The sequence below is a fragment of the Felis catus genome, chromosome A3 (genome assembly GCF_018350175.1).
Source record: "Felis catus isolate Fca126 chromosome A3, F.catus_Fca126_mat1.0, whole genome shotgun sequence".
Lineage (NCBI taxonomy): Eukaryota > Metazoa > Chordata > Mammalia > Carnivora > Felidae > Felis > Felis catus.
The window spans coordinates 132165316-132185906 of NC_058370.1; the positions used below are offsets into that span (position 1 = coordinate 132165316).

General features: G+C 53.4%; 1 protein-coding gene and 1 long non-coding RNA gene across 5 annotated transcripts; one reads left to right on the top strand and one right to left on the bottom strand.

The window, feature by feature from the left end:
* Positions 1-1015: 1015 nt before the first annotated feature.
* On the bottom strand, positions 1016-16112 carry SLC66A3 (solute carrier family 66 member 3). Of its 4 annotated transcripts, XM_045054944.1 has the most exons (7): positions 15819-16112; positions 10469-10551; positions 10314-10383; positions 8260-8317; positions 5664-5784; positions 3371-3412; positions 1016-1995 (listed from the first exon to the last, which is right to left on the bottom strand). In XM_045054944.1, the coding sequence occupies exons 1-7, from the start codon at positions 15959-15961 to the stop codon at positions 1904-1906; spliced, it is 609 nt and encodes a 202-aa protein (XP_044910879.1). In that variant the 5' UTR covers positions 15962-16112; the 3' UTR covers positions 1016-1903. The 4 variants fall into 4 exon arrangements, 3 of the variants coding, with proteins under 3 accessions (XP_044910879.1, XP_044910878.1, XP_044910880.1); XM_045054943.1 differs by lacking the exon at positions 8260-8317 and having other exon boundaries at positions 10213-10383; XM_045054945.1 differs by lacking the exons at positions 8260-8317; positions 15819-16112 and adding an exon at positions 14266-14385 and having other exon boundaries at positions 10213-10383.
* A 186-nt stretch (positions 16113-16298) lies between these two features.
* On the top strand, positions 16299-17155 carry LOC123384618. Its single transcript, XR_006595994.1, has 2 exons — positions 16299-16565; positions 16691-17155. It is a non-coding gene; the product is annotated as an uncharacterized LOC123384618 (long non-coding RNA).
* The last annotated feature ends 3436 nt before the right edge of the window (positions 17156-20591 follow it).

Below are 20591 nucleotides of genomic sequence, written 5' to 3' on the forward strand. Positions count from 1 at the left end.
TGAACCCATGAACCGCGAAATCATGACCTGAGCCGAAGTCGGATGCTCAACCGCCTGAGCCACCCAGGCGCCCCTGTAACCAGTGGGTTCTTATCTAGGATACTTACTGGCTGCCGGATCCGGGACAGGTTATTCACTCAGCTTCAGTGTTTACATCTTTTGTAAAACGGAGACTTTTCCTTACAGGATTGTTGTAGGATTAAATATGATAATGTGCGTAGGGTATCTGGAATAGTTCAAATGTTTGTTCCCTTTTCTGCCAAAGGGGGAAAAAATGGGGAACTCTTCACCTAAGAGTGTGTATTCTTTTTATTTTTTAAGTTTACTTAAGAGAGACAGGCATAGGGGCGCCTGGGTGGCTCAGTCGGTTAAGCGTCTGACTTCGGCTCAGGTCATGATCTCACGGTCTGTGAGTTCAAGCCCCACATCGGGCTCTGTGCTGACAGCTCAGAGCCTGGAGCCTGTTTCAGATTCTGTGTCTCCCTCTCTCTGACCCTCCCCCATTCATGCTCTGTCTCTCTCTGTCTCAAAAATAAACATTAAAAAAATTAAAAAAAAAAAAAAGACAGGCATAGAGAGAGAGTGTGGAGTGGGGGGGTGGGAAGGCAGAGAGAATCCCAGGCAGGATCCTGTCAGCATGCAACCCGACGTGGGGCTTGAGCTCACGAACCATGAGATGGGGACCTGAGCCAAAATCAAGAGTCAGATGCTCAACTGACGGGGCCACCCAGGCGCCCCTAAGATAGTATTTTCTTAAAGGAGAAGCTTTAAGCAATGATAAATTTCTAATAAGTACATTTAAATAAAATGGACTCAAATCACCTGATTTGTATTTATTCCTAATGGTTAGATTATAATTGCATATGAGAAAAGGTTCACTTGGACTTTTTTTAAATTGGCAACTGTGAGGAAAGCCTGGCTGGCTCAGTTAATATAAGCACGTGACTCGATCTCGGGTTGTGAGTTCAGGCTCCACGTTGAGTGTAGAGCTTACATAAAACAATGACAACTAGGATTTTAAAAACTACAGAATGATTTATTTAACTTACATAGGACACTAAAACATTTTCTAATAAACATCATTTACTTATTACATATAACAATGCCAATTATAAAGGGAAAGAGCTTTTAAATTCTAGCGTTTATAAACTTTTACGGTAAAATGCAGTAACCAATGATCCTAACATCACGTTTAGAATATAACAAGAATAAAATCCGTAAGAAGTTGACAGCACCCCAGCAATACCTTTTACTGCATCTATTTTCAGTGGACATTTTTGTTTTTCAAAGGTGTGACTCTTAAAGATGGCAGCATTGTGCTTGAATCAGAAAGTTCATCGGGACTGCCTCATCCTACTGCTGTAGAGACTGCAGCCCATCGACCTTTCCTTAGGAACTAAAGGCACTATATGAAGTTACAGCACTACTTGGGTATATAAACTCGAGCCAATTAACGTTTTTGCTTGCCTCGATATCCTTACTATGGCCTAAGGAGGCATTATCGTGTATTGTGATACAGCAAGGCCATCCTGTTACATCTATATTCAGAAAGTGACCCTGGTAATTTACTACAATTTCACTTTTGACTAAAATCCCACTCCGTTCATAATCATTTGTGCTCTAGAGAGGATTTATTTCTTAGAAGATTCTGAAAGCTGAAGAGCATTGTCTTGACTGCTCGACTTGCAGGTGTCTGAGACCTGCCTCCGCCTCACGAAGGGGAGGAATGGGAAGGAAATCAACATTTCTCAACAAGTGTTTAAGTGGCTCCTGTCCAAAATACATCTGGCTTCAATTCAGCATTTCTGAAGCAATTGACTGAACTTATAAGAGACCTTGATTCAGCAGTGAGCTTTGGTTCAGTTATTAGGAATCCACTTCGTGTGGAGGGGCAGCGCATCTGTTATTCAGCCTTTACCGCCGTCTTCCTGTAGCGAAGGACCGTGGTGGTTACCCACACGTTTAAAGCAAGCATGATCACGAAACGTGTAAGAACTGAAATCGATCAAAAGGAAAAAGTATGTGTTAAAGAATACTGTTTTCATGTTCTAATTAATGCAAAATCACTCCTGCCCTACCGCTCTAAGTAGAAGCCTAAAAGCCTAAATAACTTCCCGCCCCTACCCCCGTCTACCACGTAAGATTCACAACACCGCCTCGTGGGAACTTTTCAACAACTCTGCTTCCAAATATTTCTGGGGGGAGAGCACTTTACCCTAAGTGACTCGACGAACTCTCCTCCCCTGAGGAGAGTTAATGTATCTTTGTGGTTGTGAAACATTTTAAGATACCAGCTAAGCTGTTCTTAAAAGATTGTCCCCAGATACACTGATCGCTTTCAGGAACAGCTGTCACTTTAATTACAAAGCAAACCATAGCTAGAACATTCCCAATCTTCCAAAATTGTAATACGTAGGTTCGTTTTGTTGTTTCCTTACGGCTGGATTCCTCTTCCCATACACAGGATTCTTCAAGTCCTGCGGAGAAGACTCAGACCTCTTTCCCCACTTGACCCAAGTTTATGGTTTGACCACAGTACTTTTAGTGTTTTGCTCACTGCTGACAGAAGGTGTTGCAGCCCAAAATACAGTCTCTGCAAAGGGACAGGGGTGCCTCACTCTCCTGTAGCCATATTTCTCAAGGAACAATTAACCGGTATGTGTACCAGGGACATGTCTCTAGTCTTCATAGAACGGGTGACACCATTTGTTTTCATTCTTTTCCAAAAATGTATACGCTTGGCTGGGGAGTGGAAAACAGCCTAGGGAATTACTAAGTTCTTTTTACATCAACCCACATATCTTCTCCATCACAGTGTCCCCCTTACAAAAAAAAAAAAAAAAACAAGGATGTGGGGGTCAAATGATTGTCACCTCAGTAGAGTCCGTCCTCACTCACCCCCAGCCCTCCTGTTCACTCTCCATGGCTAAGCCACGTGTCCCCTGCTCACGGGCTTGTCATCGTCTCTTCCCCCGTCCCCCCATCTGTCTCCTCAAATTCACCTCCCCAGGCCCCTCCAGCCAGGTCGCATTCCCCCATCAGGTGCTCCTCCTGGCCTGCTTTTCCAGAACACATTTCCCAGTATTCTTGAGTAGCTAATTGTGCGCTGACCGCACCGTCCGTCTCCACCCACCGCTGGCGTGGAAGCGTCACGAAGACGGCAGTCTACGACCTCGTGCTGCAGGCCGTATCCCCGGCGCTGACACGAAGTAGGTGCTCAGCCCTGTAAGCGGGGGCTGACGCCCAGGAATACACCGTGGCCTCTAACTGTATGTGGAGCAAGCTGACCCGTGAAACCCTAAGACAACTTGGAAGGAGCCACCAAAGGCACGCAGTCCAAAAAAATGGGAAGAAAAAAGATTTCGCTTACTCGTAAGATCGCCGGTGGTCATTATCGTTGTTATTATTCTTGCTGTAAGAGAAGATATTCAGCAATGTCAACTTGCTTCTCAGCTATGTCGGTATTCAGCTAACGTCTTCCCATTTCAAATACAGGAATAGATGCTAACTGTTCCTGAAAGATCTTGGTAGTACGTACGGAACACCAAATCGGTACTGTATTTTATAAAACCTCTCAAAGCCAGCCACGCGTCCTAGCCCAGTGGTTTTGAGGCTCTCCCAAGAGCAGAAGCAGTGTTGCCCAAGGGACCGGGGAGAAGCCGAGAACCCACGGTGTGTGCCCAGCCACAGCTCCCCCACCCCAAAGAGCACGTTTGGAAAATCTCATACGTATGGGACTTCTGGTAAGGTTTACTTTAAAGACAGGCTTCTACTAACAACAGAGATGTCTGGGTGGCTCAGTCGGTTAAGTGTCCAACTCTCGACTTGAGCTCAGGTCATGATCTCACGGCTTCATGAGTTGGAGCCCCACATTGGGCTCTGTGCTGACAGCACGGAGCCTGCCTGGGATTCTCTCTCTCCCTCTCTCTCTGCCCCTCCCCTCCCCCACTCACGCTGTCTCTCTCAAAATAAATAAATTAAATAATAATAATAATAATAAAGAAAGGCTTCCACTAACAAAAAGCAAGGTTTTTAAATGACTGAACTTGACCCCCTTCTTTTGTAGAGATTTTCTAGGTAAAGGAAACTGAGGCCCAGCAAAGGGCAATGATTTCCCTAAAGGTCTAACTAGGATTGTTCCGTTCAATTCGTTTGTCTGGTACAGCGCTTTCCTTCGTGGCCACAGGAGACACGTGTGGGAGAGGTGACGTGGGATCTCGAGGACACTACCTGTAACTCAACGCCTGCCCTTCCTTCCTGACCCGAACCCACCCACACGAAACTCTCCCTCTGCCTCACACATCACACATTTAGGAAATTAGGTTTAAAGCCAGTTCACTTTTTCCCCATAAAGTTATAATCCTCGGTTTGTCATGTATCCAATATGTATTTAAGGACTTGTTCAAGCACAGAGTACCATGCAAAACAGATGGAAATGTAATACATGGTCTTTAAAGTTACAAGTTCCGAAGATTTCCTACAAGAAAAGTTAAGAAACAACACTTAAGATTACCTGAAGGTAAAATTAGGGAGCTAATAAGTAATATATCAAATCAGCAATTCCAGAAACATATATATACATATATACATACACCTATATACATATATACATGTATATATGTATATATATTTCCTAACTATATATATATTGTGTGTGTGTGTGTGTGTGTGTGTATATATATATATATATATATATATATATATATATATCATAACACTTCAACATCTCAAGCTAAAAATAAAACCCAAGAAGCCTTAATTTTACATAACTTGGGACGTAAAGACCCCTTCCAGAAACCCCTGATGGAGAAATTGGTCCATTAATACACAGAAGAAACATGAAGCATAGTTCAAATACCTAAAACTAATAAATCTAAGTAACGTCATAGCCCTGAATTTTTAAAGTTTTCTACCTAAAATAGCATGTGTGTATATATATATACGTATATATGTATATATATGTATATGTATATATATGTATGTATATGTATATATATGTATATATATGTGTGTATATATATATAGGTATATATAGGTATATATATATAGGTATATATAGGTGTGTGTATATATATATATATATAGGTATATATATGTATATATAGGTATATATATATAGGTATATATATGTATATATAGGTATATATATATATAGGTATATATATAGAGAGGTATATATATAGAGAGAGAGGTATATATATATAGAGGTATATATATATATATATATATATATATATATATATATTTTAGGTTCCTGCAAGAATCCAGATGAACAGTGGAAATTCTGAACTTGAGACCAAACAACATGGCTCCAGGAAAACACCCTGGCAAAGTCTATTCATTCTCAAAAGCCAATGTATGCTTCTCATCTCTCATCTGTTACATCAGAAAGGGTCATATTTTAAAAACAAGTTAGTGGATTCAATATAATCAACCTACTGATGCTTTTCAAAGAGCAAAAGAGGACGGTTGATGTTCAGCCAGATTTTTGGAGAAAGGGGTGTTTCACATTTGTTTTTAGCAAGTGGAATAGGGATCTTGCAGAGAATGGCAAGTAGCCTGCGTGCCATCAGAATCATAAATACGGATCCACTTGGAGGTTCTATGTGCAAAGGATTAAAGCTTGTGGGACCGTGACAGGGGGGACGGCGTCTGGCGCTTACTTGCACAGGTGTATGCAGCGAGGCTCCAGGTGAGGGCGCTCACGGTGCCTGAGTCCCTGGTCTTCCACAGGTACTGGAGCTGAGCAAACTTGCTGGCCACGCTGATGAAAGTACTTAGATTCTGTTTGCAGGCAAAACATGAGAAAGTTAGGAGGCCCTCAGTGAAAGAAACAAGAACGCCATGTACTGAGCGCGCTTCTGAAGCCAAACTGTCAGGACAAGAGACAACCGGTTTGTGCAAGGACAAAGCCCGGGTTCGGTGAAAAAGCAGGCAGCAGCGAGATGCTGGTTTATATAAATGCACCAATCCCACTGTTCAGTGGGTAACTGGTGGGCGTGCAGCTGGTGCGGAGGTGGGAGTAAGGACCACTGCATGGCCACAAGGGCTCATCCATCTGACCACCTGCCAACAGAAGCAGACGAGAGAGAGAGAGAGAGAGAGAGAGAGAGAGAGAGAGAAGATAGATGGATGGATGGATCGAGAGATAAGATGGATGGATAGATAAGGTAGATGGGTGGGTGCATGGATAGACGGAGAGATAAGATAGATAAGAGAGGTGTATGGATAGATAAGTAGATAGATAAGATAGATGATGGATGGATAGATGGACAGATGGGTGGGTAGATGACGGATAGACAGATGATAGAGAGATAGGGTGTTTTAGAGCCTGGGGAAAACCATGCTGCTTTGAACACACAGACTCATAAAGTCCAAGCAGCAGGCGAGGCACACGGGCTCTGAATTTCTAGTTATTCCAACCAGTCCTTGAGGGGCTGCGCTCAGGTCCTCTACTGCCCCGCGAGGTAAGAGACCACCACGAGTTGGCCTGCGGCGCCACAGCGCCCTCCCCGGCGAGCGGGGCCCGGCCCGGTGCTGTAGGTGGAGGGGACACCAGGGGCAAGGCGCCCCGGAAGTCAAGAGAACCGAAGGATCCAAGGGGGAATCCTGAGCTGGGGCAGCAAATGCTACAGAGAGGCCAAGGTGAGGACCAGCAAGCGCCATTGGCTCCAGCTCGAATGCAAGTGGCTGGTGTCCTTGACCGGAGCAGCCCGTTTAACTTCCGACCCTCAGGAGGAAAGCAACATGACTGGGTGGGGGGTGGGGCATCGGGTCTGGCTCTGCTCGGTCCCCCGCACCTGTCGCGGGGCTGGCCCTTGACCCGTTCTTACTGGGTTACAGCAACACGTCCTGGTAAAGGCGGAGGAGGGAAGGGGCGGCTGGGACACGGGAGGACTGTGGAGAAGTCCGGGCGAGTGAGCACTCCAGGCAGAGAGCAAGGGCCTGCGCTCAGATCCGAAGACAGGTCACGCCGGGAGCACACGGCTCGGACGACTGACCCCAGGTGGGAAGACGGCGTCTGCAGCCCCGGCCGGTGGGGAGTCGGGTCGGGACCGCGAGCACGGAGGACCGGGCCTCGGAAAGCCTGGGCACGAGGACTTAGGTAGGGCCCTGTCCAAGCGTGTCAGGGGGAAGGCCACTGCCGAGCAGATACGCTAACCGCGTCTGCTGGACCTTCCACCGGATCCGTCCTCAGGAGGAAATGCCATCTTTGGCATCAAGAAGAAGGAGTCTTCATAACCAAGGCCCGGAAAGATTTCGCAAATAAAAATACACGACGCCCGGGGAAACTTGAATTTCAGATCAACAACAAGTAATTTCTAGCATAGGTACGTCCCGTGCAATATGTGGGACATATTTATGCTAAAACCCTGCCCATTTGCTCCCCGTAGGTCACAAGGTTGGAATGTAACACCCTTCCAAGCAAGGGTCACAGCCAAGGCGCTGGGGAGGGGGTGGTGAAGTTCACGAGCCTGGGTGTGACCACCGATCCTTCTCCTTCTCCCTTTGGGTGGAGAAGCGGAATCCAGTCACTTTGGAGAGAGGATCTGGGCTCAAATGCTCCCCGACCCACGCTCGGAGCCCTATTCTCACACTATGGGACTTTGGGGCCTTACCCAAGGTAGGATAAACGCACAGGGCTAACCGTTTTCCAAGGACAAAAATGTTTCGGGGGGGAGAGGGGCAAAGGTAAAAAAAAAAATCATGAGTATGGGGCCCGTGGGTGGCTCAGCGGATTAAGCCTCGGACTTCGGCTCAGGTCGCGATCTCGCAGTTCGTGAGTTCAAGCCCCGCGTCGGACTCTGCTGACAGCTCAGAGCCTGGAGCCTGCTTCCGGTTCTGTCTCCCTCTCTCTGTCTCTGCCCCTCCCCCACTCATGCTTTGTCTCTCTCTCTCTCTCTCTCTCTCTCTCTCTCTCTCAAAAATAAATTAAAAAAAAAAATTAAAAAATTTAAAAAAAAATGAGTATGTAGCCAGTGTGTAATCATTAACCTGATAAGAAGCTCTTTATTTTAGGCTCATTCTACCACCGTTGCTCGTTCTGTTGCTGTTAATTACCTCCCCAGCCAGGTGCTCTATGGCCCCCCCAAAAAGTAAGAAAATGTTACCAAACGCCTGAGTGAGACTAACGTCTTGTAACATTGGGGTAGGACTGCGCTTTCAACCCCTTATCCTTCAATTAGCAGGTTAAACACTCGGCCCATCAAGTTCTTTGCAGGAACGGTGGTCTCTCTTCTCCAGGGGCGATGCACTTACCATGGCCAGATCTATGATCCACTTCTGCAGGGGAAGGACGAACCACGAGGCCACAAATCTACCGAGCGCTAAGGGAGACAGCAGTGGCTCGGCCGCCCCCGACCCCGCGCCCGTGGGGACACGCCAAGAGCACGGAGGTGACGCACATAAGCCAACCTGGGAAAGGCTCTGCGAGGACCGGTCCGATTTGGAAAAGACGAAAATGGCTCAACATAACAGCAGATCACGGAAGAAAACTGCCAAGCGCCCTGCCTTGGTGGTTCTGAACGATTCTGCCCGCCCACTTCATTCCCAGCCACGCAGACCTCTCCAGGGTGATGTCAAAAGCGAAGCATTATAGGGCAGGCACGTTCTGCAAAACTGGGGTCACGCGAAACTCTCTTTCCCCCTTTCCTGCTAACCCCAGTGTAAACCCAGGTGGGGACAGGAGGAACGAGAGCGGATTTTCATCACGCCCAGTGAGGCGGCAGAAAGCACAGAAAGTCCGGCTCCAGAAGCCGGGCGGGTGAGGGGATGACCACCAGCCTCTGCTGTGACCCTGGGCAAGTCCCATTCCTTCTTTCGACCTTGGTTTGCTTATCCGCAAAACGGTCTTAACATTCCTTTGCCCCATCTACCCCCTCAGTGCCTCGGTGCACATCACAGGGACCCAACGCGCTACGATTATAATGAACGACATCACTTAAACGGAGGGATCGAAAGAGACAATGCCCGGTGTGACTAGAACGAATTCCTGGCAACCTGGTCAACGCCAGAACGGCAGCTGGAACCCAGGCAGATGAAATCTTGTTTTTAAAACACTCTAACTCAGTTTCTTAAACAGAGGGCACCCAGTTAAATCTGAATTTTCAGACCAACAATAACAGTCTCTTAGTATAGTATGACCCATGCAATATTTGGGACATACTTATGCTTAAAAAAAAAAAAATCAGTTACTATGGTAACCCTACTTCCGGTTCATCACCACTCACAGAAGGAGGTTATAAGTATCCCGCTCATCCAGGGAGCTGCCCAGCTTTTGCAGTCCACAGCCTCACCACCCGTACAAAGGTAAATTGTCGTATTTTATTTAAACAGTAAACGGCACGATGCTTTTCATCTTCAAAGTACTGTTTTCAAGACCCTTTTGCCAGCCGGGCAGAGCTGCGCAGAGAGAAGCTGAGTGGGGAGGGTGGGTACAGACAGCAGGGGGTCAGGACTCAGTCCCCTCCCTACACAGCCGCCCAGTCGGACAGCCGCCGTGAGGCTGCCGCTTGCTCAGCTTGTCCTGTGCTCCTGGTACTGTGATCCTTGCCACAAGGCAGGCATGACTGTGTCATCTCACAGGCGGGACGGGACAGGACGATTACAGCTTCGGGAGCTCCCGGCCTGTGCCCACGAACACCCAGGGAGTGGGTGCAGCAGGTGTCCCCCAGCCTCCACGTCCCAAGGCGCCCAGCCCAGCGCAGACAGGAAGGGTGCCCTCCCTCTCTCCTCCACCCTGCGGGTGTACGAGTGACTCGCTCGGGTCACTTCGCAGACACGGCCGCATTAACTGGCTGTCACTGGAAAGGCTTTCCTGGCTTTTTAAGGGCCGTGAATTCCCAAGAGAACCTCTGAAGGTTTACAGCACCGAAACAGGAGCCCGGCCCCTGTTCACAGAAGAGGCACCGTGGCACGACCAGATGCCCCACCCACCCACCACCACCACCAAGACCCTTCTAATGTCTTGGCCACGATTTTCGCTTGGAACCAGCCGTCCAGAACCCGCACGCCCACACTGTCGGGCAGAGAGGGCGCGTTAGTGGCCTCTGGGTTCACGACAGACATTCCCGTCGCTATGACTTCACATACTTTGGGGACATTTTCTCAGGGAAGAAGAAATGTCTCCGCCTCCCCTGAAGAATGAAGCTGGGACGGGCCTGGCACCGGGGCTCGGGAGGGAGGCCCCGGGCAGGGTACCTATTCACTCACGCGCATTTGGGATCTTTTTCGGTTTGACCACGAGAACGCAGATCTGGCAAAAGCACCTGACTCCCCAGTCCCGTCGGATTCCTGGACAACGAAAAGGATACACGGCCATGTACGGGGCTGCTCCCTTCACGTTCCCGTTGAAATGGAAGGCACACAGCAGGAGGAGGACGTCTGAAAGAGAAAGGCTGTGAGGGAGGCGGGAGGGGGGGCCCAAGGGCTGTTGCCCGACACGGAGGGGGTCCGAGGGGCCGGCTACCTTGTGCGATGAGAATGGGATACTCCAGGTAGGTCAGCAGCGGGTACTCATAGTAACACTGGTACCGGAGAAACACCAGGAAACTGGGGAGAGAGTGGGGGGAGGGTCTGAGCCGGGGCCGGCCCAGCACAGGGCAGCGGGGAGGCCCGGCCAGCGCCCAGGAGCCTGGGTTTGTGTGCAAAACCCTGGACCTGCTGGTTGGCACCTGGAAGCGTCAGGGGGTGGGGGGAGATTTCGCACACAGAGCGTGGGACGGTAACTTAATACCGTTCGCAGCTTTTCGAGTATCCGGGACTGACTGGGAGCTGGGCGTGGTGCACGTGGTCACTGCCAAGTCCCCGGAGATGGTGGCACAAGTGAGTTTCACTGAGGTCCGAGCGGCGGGCCAGGACGAGAAGAGACGGCACTTCTGGCCCCAGGCTGGCCAGCCCTGAGCGGGGGAGCAGCCACCTGGATGATCCCTGCGGCCGTCCAGAGTGCTCCCCGTCGAGGAGGAGCAGTGGGCGAGAGGCACGAACAGTCGTCAGTTCCTTAAGAGAATTCCAGCTCTGAGGGCCGCCTGGGTGGCTCAGTCAGTTGGGCGTCGGACACTTGGTTTCGGCTCAGGTCATGATCTCACGGTTTCGTGAGTTCAGGCCCCACGACAGGCTCTGCGCTGGTGGCGGGGAGCCTGCTTGGGATTCCTCTCTCCCCTTCTCTCTCTGCCCTTCCACCACTCCTTCTCTCTCTGCCCCTCCACCACTGGCAATGTTGTTGTTTCTCTCAAAATAAATGAGGAAGAAAGAAAGAAAGAAAGAAAGAAAGAAAGAAAGAAAGAAAAGAAGAAGCAAAGAAAAGAGAAAAAGAAAAGAGAAGAAAAAAGAAAAGAAAAAAGAGAAGCAAAGAAAAGAAAGAAAAAAAAGAGAAGAAAAGAAAAAAGAGAAGAGAAAAGAAAAAAGAAAAAAGAAAGAAAAAAGAAGGAAAGAAAAAAGAAAAAAGAAAAGAGAAGCAAAGAAAAAAGAAGAAAAAAGAAAGAAAAAAGAAAAGAAACAAGAAAAGAAAGAAAAAAAAGAAGAAAAAAGAGAAAAAAGAAAAGAGAACCAAAGAAGAAAAAAGAAAAAAAGAAAAGAAAAAGGAGAAGAAAGAAAAAAGAAGAAAAAAGAAAAGAAGAAAAATAGAAAAGAGAAGAAAAGAAAAAAAGAAGAAAGAAAAAGAAGAGAGAAAAAAAGAGAAGAGAAAAGAAAAAAGAAAATTCTAGTTCTGAGAGGCTGGAATGGGGGGGGGGGGGGGGCAAGTAAAAACCCCAGGACCCGCCCCTTGTCAGGACAAAAGGCCTGAGCTTCCTGCCTCTCCAGCCCAGCCAGTCAGCTCCCTAAGAACCTAAGTCCCCCTGCTGTCCCCTCAGAGTCTGTTTCATCCCCCAGGTGAACCACAGCCTCCATCACTCATCCAGACGTAACCCCCTCTCATTTCCTCAGCTGGGGGGGGGGGGGGTTCACAAAGCACCCAGTGGGCTGGGGAGCCTGTGCCCTTGATCCTGTTTCCGACCTTGGCTGAGCTGGGGGCGAGGGTCACAGGATGGGGGGAGGCCAGCGGTGGCCCGAGCACGGGGGTCTCCAGACCAGGCCTCCGGCACCTTTCTGTCCACATCTGAGGGGGAGCCCAGGGGGCCAGGGGAGGGGAAGCTTCAGCTCGCCCACCCCTGCAGAGCAGGGCTGCAGCCAGCGGGGCCCGGGCACTTCGGGAAGCCTAGACATCGACCCTGCCGAATGAGCGGGCGGTACAACCGAGCAGGCGTTGGGGGGTCTTTGCCACCTGCTCGCTCTTCACTGAGCGCACCCCCCTACCCCCAGAGTGCAGCCACAGACCTTCAGGACAGGCACGAGCCCTAGGGTGTCAGAGCTGAGGTCACGGCCATCCACCGTGCCCTCCACGTTTTACAGACCACTTGGGGAGACTGAGGCCCAAGAAACCAAGGTCATATGAGAATTCAGGGAAAAGACGAAGAGGAGCGCATGAGTTTCCCCGGCCACCAGCAGTGGTGCCTGCCACCAACCCCCGCCCCACCGTGGCCCTCCAGGGGGGCCGGGTGGCCAGGCTGCAGTGCGCACGTGCTTTCGCACTCGCGCTCTCTCTCTCTCTCTCTCTCTCACTCTCTCTCGGGGATCCAAACGTCCAAGGACAACCATCTGTCACTCCTGTGGCCTGGGGGCAGTTAGGTGTCCTTCTTTGACTTTTAATGTCCTTCTTTTCATCAAAAAGTAATACATTAGAACCCTCCTTACAACAGAGTCAGGCCGAACGGTGTCTGACCCGCGGCCCCACACACCTGTTGGTATTCCTGGTCCGCCCTGCAAAGTGACTGGAGTTTCCTTCCTCCACGCACAGGCTAGAGGTCTGAACGAAAAACGACACATGTGCTCACAGAGGCAGCGGCTCGAGAGCCGCTGGAGCCTCTTCCAAAGGAATCTTTAGCCAGACACCAGAAGTCGGCCTGCTGGGCCTGGGGAGCGGAAGCAGGGGGGTCCCCCCACCCCCTGCCGGGCTGTCTTGTCTGGGCGGAGGGCTGAATCGGGAGTCTGAAAACCCATCCACGGAAGGTTCCAGAGCAGGTGCAGAGAGCAGAACTGTGTCTGGAACCCAGGAGGGCACAAGGGGGCAGAGCAGGAGGGATGCCTGGAAGGCCTGGAAGGAGGGGTGTTGGAGCTGCTGAGGCAGGCGCGCTCCCATCAGCCGGGGAACCCGGGCGCGGGCGGGGGCGGGGGGAGGCGGAACGTCAGGCTGGCACAGCCTGGGCAGAGAGGTGCCCGCTATGCACTTCCTGCCAACTTCCTCCCCGCTTCCCCTCCCCGGAACCTGTCTGGGACACCTGTTCCAGCAACGGAGAAAATGAGCAACCTGCTGGCAGGGCGCACCCCCCCCCCCCCCCCCCCCCCCCGGTCTGCCTGGGGTCCCGTCTGTGCCGCCTTCTGCGCCAGACACGGTGCGGCCCGCAGCCAGCCTCCCCCTCCCCCAGCCGGCCGAGCCAGCTTCGTCTGCCCTGCAGGCCTCCCCCTCACTAAACGTGGGGCCTCCAGTGGAGGTTTGGTCAGCTCCTTCTCTTTGCTGACGCGGGCGTGTGGCTGTCGCCCTGCACACGTCTGGAGGCATTTCTAAAATCCAGGCATTTTCTTGAACTTCACACCGATGCGCATTCAAAGCCATTTGCTGGTCTCACTAAGATACAGCTTATGCTCCCATTGACCCGGTTCTCTCAAAAATGGGCTTTCAGCGTTAACAGATCAGGACCCAAGGCAGGTAGACGTCCCCCAAGAAATTTAGTCTGGCTTTTGCTTCCCAGGATATAAAGGGTCCCCTTGATGGCGATGCCCTCCGGGTTCGGTCTGCCGGAATTCTGGCTGCTACCCTGCTCCTGGCCCGGTAGGGGGCGCTGGTGGGCAGGCAGGCAAGGCGGGCACCAGGCACAGGCAGGCCTGCGGTGCCCCCCAGCTTCTCCAGGGCCCTCACCAGCGAAGGCTGGGGAAGGAAAAGGGAAGGGGGCAGGGTGTTGCCAACCCGCTCCCCCCACCCACGATATTGCTGACGAGTCTAGGAAGCGGAAAAACCCAGTGAGGGTGGAGAGCGGGGGTGCGCCAGGCTTCAGGATAGAAAGGGCCAGCCCCAGGTGAAACCTAGGGCCCAGCTGCTGCCGGTGAAGTTGGGCACGGTGCGTCACTTCCTCCGCCTCAGGCTACTACTAGTCTCTGGGGATGAAAACAATGCTTACTCCCTAGGGCGCCCTGAGGATCGAGTAAAATAGCGCCAACATACGGACCCACCAGTAAGATAAAGCGAGGTGTAGATAAAACCTCGGAATCCAGCGGAGGGAGCGCCTGATCATTTCCAGCTTCGGGGAGAGGGTGGCATCCGGCCGGGCCTAGACACAGCCACGCGCACACAGCAGCCTGCGTGCCTGGCCCTCCACGAAGCGTGAGCGGCAGGCCGGCCGGCCCTTCGCCTGCACGGCGATCCCCGCGGGACACGCACGAGGCCGCCACCCGCGCCGACTCCGGCTCCCCCGCCCACGCGAGCCCACGTCCATTGCCAGGAGGGCAGGTGTTGCCGAGGTGCACGGTTGGATAGAGTGACAGCCGACACCTGCTGGCAGCGCCTGCCGGGTTGTATGTAGCGTGTGGGCAGGCTCCCGACTCGCTTCCTTGGGCATCAGTCGGACTTCCACTCACCCCGCAATGGGCCAGCCCCACCTTCCCAGGCTCAGGGACCCGTTAAAAACCGTGGCCCTCCCCCAGGCCGTCCACACCCTCCCGGACACTCCCCCACCGCTCCTCCCCCTCTCCCATCCCCACCCGCACTGACGCGGCGGCCACTTCGAGGCGGTGGAGAACTCTCCAATCCTCGCTATCCAGCCTGGGGGGGGGGGAGGGGTGTCCCAGTGTTGTGGAGTCGTTTCCAAATCAGAGCCGGGTCACACATCCGCCAGTCGGCCGACTCTCTCTTGATAAAGCATCCCCCCCGCAGGGCGCGCCGGGCGCAGGACCCCCCACCTCCCCCACCCCCGAGGTCTTCTTCTCGCTCCCTTGCCCCAGGCTACTTTCCAGCCCAGGCCCCCCGGGGTCGTGCTTCCGCCGAGGACCAGCCGGCGCGGTCGCCGAGTGATAACCCGGTTGGGGGCGGGGGGAGGGGGGCGGCGAGGAGCAAAGTGGGGAGGACCGGCCTTGCCAGGGACTCGCGGGTAGACTCCCGGGCTTCACGTGCCCCGCTCTCCCACCAATTCGAGGCCTCTGCTCTTCGCGCTTACATCTTTAAATACTGAGTCAAGGCATCCACTCCGAATTTCTGATGGATAAGCGCTCTCCCAGAGGCACTGGCTCCTCTCTGGCTGGCTCTGGCCCGATTCGTCTTTCTCCCCTTCCTCCAAAGGGCCCCCCCATTCTCGGAATCCTCCCACCCCAGGTGTTAACTTTCTAAAGGCGGAGGATCAACGCCTCGCTTTACACGCGAGGAAACCGAGACCCGAGCTAAGGGGCATCGGCGGGGGGAGGGGGAACTCAGGGCGGATGTGTATCAGAGGGCCTCAGGTGCAAATGGCCTAGTTCCAAGCCGCGCGGTTGCGCTGCGGCTAACGGGCGGGGTGAGGGCCTGGCCAGGGGTCGGTTTCCCCCATCTGTAAGCTGGGCACGCGCAGTCCGTGCGGGGAGCGGCAAATAAACAGGGGAGGCGAGCGGTCCCGGGAAGTGCCCCCCAGCGGCCGGGCGCTTTCGGCCCCGCTCCCCGGCCCTACTTAGACCCACGGCGCGCTCCTGAGCTCCCGGGCCGTCCAGGCCGCAGAGGCGAGCGGGGAGGGCAGCCGCGCCCGCCGCCCCGGCCTTACCCCGCCAGCTCCAGAAGTAAACTCGGGAGGCTGATGCCCCGCGCGCTGCGCGCCGCCAGCACCGCGGAGATCTGCGGCAGCTTGAGCGCGGCGCACACGCCCAGCGTGCTCCAGTTGCAGAACAGCAGCAGCAGCTTCTCCATGGCGCCGGCGGGGCTGGGGGCTCCGGCTCCGGGCTTGGGGGCTCGGCGGAGGCGGCCGCGGCGCGAGGCGGGGGGGGGGGGGAACGGCTCAGCGCTGGGCCTCCCCGGGCGCCGAGTCCTTCCGCCTTCCCTGGGCACCCGCGCCCACGCCCACGCCCTGGGCCGCCCCGCCGGGGTCCGCCCTGTCGGGGTCCGCTCCTCCGCCCGGATCTCCGCCCCCTCCCTCGCCCTGCCCCGCCCCGCCCGTGCTCCTCTCCCCTGCCCCGCCCCCTCCCCAGGTCCGCCTCGGGTCCACCCTCGCCCGGGGTCCGCTCCTCCGTCCGGATCTCCGCTCCCGACCCCGCCGGCGCTCGCCCCTCACCACCCCGGACCCCGCCGTCCACCTAGTGCGGGTCTCGCCGGGACCCCGCCCCGGGGCCGCCCAGTCGGGGAGCGCTCCGCCCCTTCTGCCCGCTCCGCCTCCGGCCCCGCCCCGGCCCGGGGCGGCCGCTGGGCGGTGCCCTCCGCAGACCGGACGCGCTGCGGAGTCACTTCTCCGTGTTAAGCTCGCGGGGTGCCGAGCTGCCCGAGACCCCCCAGACGGTTCCGCTTTCCCGAGGGTTGGGTGGGTACAGGCTGAATCCCGGGAGGGCGGACGTGCACCCCCTCACGGGGGGCTGGACCGTGGTGTTGGGGTTTTGCACTCCCTAAGCGCCTTCCTTTCTTCGTTTTTCTGACTATGCATTTCAGAGATGAAAACTTGGAAGGACGTTAAGGACCCAACTTCGTTTACGTGCGTCCTCCTCGTCTTACCTGGGGACACAGGCTTTGGCCGTCACTGAGGGGTCACTGAGGGGCCAGAATGGCCCGGGGTCGGCTCACTTCCCGCCCTTTCCCGAAGCTGAGTGGGGGAGTGGGGGGGTGGGGGGGTGGGGGGGGCGCCCCTCCCCGCCACCCGGGCCTTAGCCCTCCAAGCCCCTGGAAGTCCCGCCCTTCACCACTTCAGAGGGAACGTTTTTTCTTAAGGCGGTTAAATAGATTCTGTGATCAAAGAAGGTAGACGCGGCAGAAAATGAAGGGGCGGGGTGTGTTCTCCAAGCTCTCAGAATCGCAGAAGCAGGTCCCGGTCATGGAGCAGAAAAAAGCCACAAAAATGCAACGCCAGAATCGACGGTGGCTGGTTTGGCACCGTGAACCTCAGCCAGGCTTCCAGGCTTTCCTTCTGTCTGTCCCTGCGCCTCCAGCCCTCACCTGGCCATCAAAAACCTTACCGTGGAAGAAGAAAAACAGGTATCGAGTCCTCCTTCTAAGCTAAGGGAAACAGGATGTTCGGAAGGAAACTTTTTAAAATTTTTTTTCAAGTTTATTTTATTTTCGAGAGAGAGAGAGAGAGAGAGAGAGACAGAGCGTGAGTGGGTGAGGGGCAGAGACAGGAGAACACACAGAATCCGAAGCAGGCTCCAGGCTCCGAGCTGTCAGCACAGAGCCCAACGTGGGGCTCGAACCCACAGACCATGAGACCATGACCTGAGCCGAGGTCGGTGGCTTCACCGACTGAGCCACCCAGGCGCTCCCAGAAGGAAACTTTTAAGAGGAAAATAAAGAGTGTGCGTGTTTAATTCTTATCTTCTAGAGTTCCGGAAAAATACTCACAGATGAGCTAATATCGTCTGGAATTTGCTTCAAAAGGTTGGGGGCTTGCGTGGAAGGGTGGGAGTGTAGACAAAACAAGACGAGTTGTGAGCTGAGAATTTTGGGCGTTGGTTATGGGAATGGGGGGGATTTACTGTGGATGAAGTTTTGGGGTGATGGTGGGGGTCAAGGGGTCCGGAGCCAGCCGCCAAGAAAGAATTCTTGAAGACATCTCTGGTGCAAAAAAGGTGATTTTATTATAGCACGGGGACAGGACCCGTGGGCAGGAGGAGCCTCACTGGGGTCCTGAAGGGTAACTCATTATATACCCTCAGGTTGGGAGGGGCACAGGGATAAAGGAAGTCTCTAAGATATTTCGGAAGCAAGGTTTCCAGTTTCCAGGACCTTGAGGGGCTAGCTGTTGCTAGGGAAACCGTTTAATACAACCTCAGTCCTGAGACCCTTCAGATGTTTATACTGCGGCCAGAAGCTTGGCGTGGGATTCCCAGCATATGTCTTGGGGCAGTTTAGGTAAAGGAGGTAGACTCACAGTATCCTTGAGGTTGGGACAAAGTTAAGCCAAGGTTCTCCTTTGCCCCCAGCGAAGTGTCACCCTGGAGGCAGCTGAGGTCCTAGAGGGACGTCACTCTGCCTTTCAAGGACTTGTCAGTGGGCTGTAGGCAGGAAGGGAACTTAATTTTTCATTAGCCTTCGTTTCTCGCATCACCATGGCAAGGACGTAAACCCCTTTCCTTTGTTCTTGGGGAGGCAGCGTCCTTCCTGTCCAGGGACCAGCACCAGCTGGAGCCCTTCCCTGTTCCCGGGGCTCAGCGCCCTTTCTACTCTCCGTAGGCACCCCTGTCCCCCCACCCCAGCTTGGTGTAAGCCGAGACGCTGGGTTGGCTTGGTGGCTCCAGCTTTGACACCTATAAGCTGTGTGGTTGTAGGTGATTCATTCAACCTCCTGGTCCTTCAGTCTTCTCCTCCGCAGGGTGGGTACATCAGCGGCTTCCCCGCACTCATCGGAACGTTGGCTCTCTTGGATTGGCACCACCAGCCGTGTGTCTTTGCGATTCTCTGGCTCGGTCGTGCCCTGACTACTACATAGGGCTCCCTGGCTTCTGTGGGAACCAGCCATTCGCCTAAGGAGCCTCGAGTCCTTGTAATAAATAGAGCCTGGTGTTTAGAAACAAAGACCTGGGATAAGATGTGCTCAGTGCTGTTGAGGCGTCAGGCGAATCTGCCCTCTTAGGAGACCGAGCTAGGGTGAGGGGTGTGTGTGTGTGTGTGTGTGTGTGTGTGTGTGTGTGTGGTATTAGTCTGCTCAGGCTGCTTTAACAAAATACCATAGACTGGGTGGCGTAAACAACAGAAATTTATTTTCTTACGGTTCTGGAGGCTGGGAGTGCAAGATGCTGGCAAGATTGGTTTCTGGGGAGACCCTTCTCCCCAGCTGTCTTCTCCTTGTGTCCTCATACAGGCTTTTCTCTGTGTGTACACATCCCTGGTCTCTCTCCTTTTTTTTTTTTTATGTTTATTTTTTTGAGAGAGTGTGTGCGCACATGTGCATGAGCAGGGGAGAGGCAGAGAAAGGGGGTGGGGCAGAGGATCCAAAGTGGGCTCTGTGCTGATAGCAGACCCGATGTGGGGCTCGAACTCATGAACCTTGAGATCATGACCTGAGCTACAGTCAGACGCTCAACCGACTGAGCCACCCAGGTGCCCCCCTCTCGCTCTTCTTAAAAGGACATCAGTCCTGTCGGACTAGGGATCCACCCTTATGACCTCAGTTACCTCTTTAAAGGTCCTGTCTCCAAATACAGTCAGTTTGGGGGGTTAGAGCTTCCACATTTGAATTTGGGGGGGATAGAATTTAGTCCATAATATATATATTCATAATACTGTGTATATATTGAAATATATATATATATATATACACACACACACACACACATATATATATATGTATATATATATCATGTATCACATACACCTGCTGAACCAGGATCTTCCTTTTAACAAAAACAAACACCCAGGGGCGCCTGGGTGGCTCAGTTGGTCGCCACGGCCCGTGGGAACCAAAGGGTCAACATAACTTCTCTTTGCGTCACAGACTTGCACGCTTGTGAGGTTGCTCCCTATGGTAAATTCAAAACAAGTCTGGGCGAGCCTCCCAGACGGGGTCCCAGGAGACGACGGGACGTTCTGGAACTTTGAGGGGTCCGGAAGTTCTCTGCCAAGAAGAATGTGTTGGTGAAGGTTCAGTTATAGACCACATGGCCCCCCGCTTTCGTTAGCTTAATTATGGTCACCCAGTGTTGAGCAGCGTAAGGACGAGGAAGCAGATGTTGGAAAGAGTCTCTAAGGAACAGAAAACTCACTGAAGAACGTCCCCGGGAGGCGAACTGTGTGCGTGTGTCCCCCACCGCAGGAGGCTGCCTCCGCTGCTGCCCAGTGTTCTCGAAGCTGGGGCCTGCCACAGGGCATCCCGGCCCAGCTGTCCCAGAAGGACCCACTGCTGTATCTCTGTACTTGCGGAAGGGTCCTGGGGTTGTGCCTTCTGCATTCTGGGTCTCCTGGGGACGCACCTGCTCGGCAGGAGCTTGGTCACGCGAGAGGCCCGATTGCCAGGGCCAGCCTCATTGTGGCTCCACCGTCACAGACAGTGACTTCACAGGGCTGCGCCCTCAGCTTGCAGCATGGAGACTACAGGGCAAAGCTAGCAGGATCTGGGGAGCTTCGGACACGAGACAAAATTTCTGTTGCTCGTGCCTCCCTGGATGCTAGGGTGTGGGGGGAGTCATGCAGGGCGGACCTGGTCTAAAACCGTTGGTGCTCTGATATGTGTGGGTGTCGAAGCTGAAGGTTGAGGGCTGAGGCCACCATAGGGTGAGTGGGAGCTTTTTGTCCAAAGTCCGTGCTGTGCAGCCCTGATTTCCTGTCGCAGACTGTGGGCCTAAAGTTCTCTCTTGTCCAGCAAGCGAGCGGGACGCAGGATTAAAATGCGAGAGATGGCTAA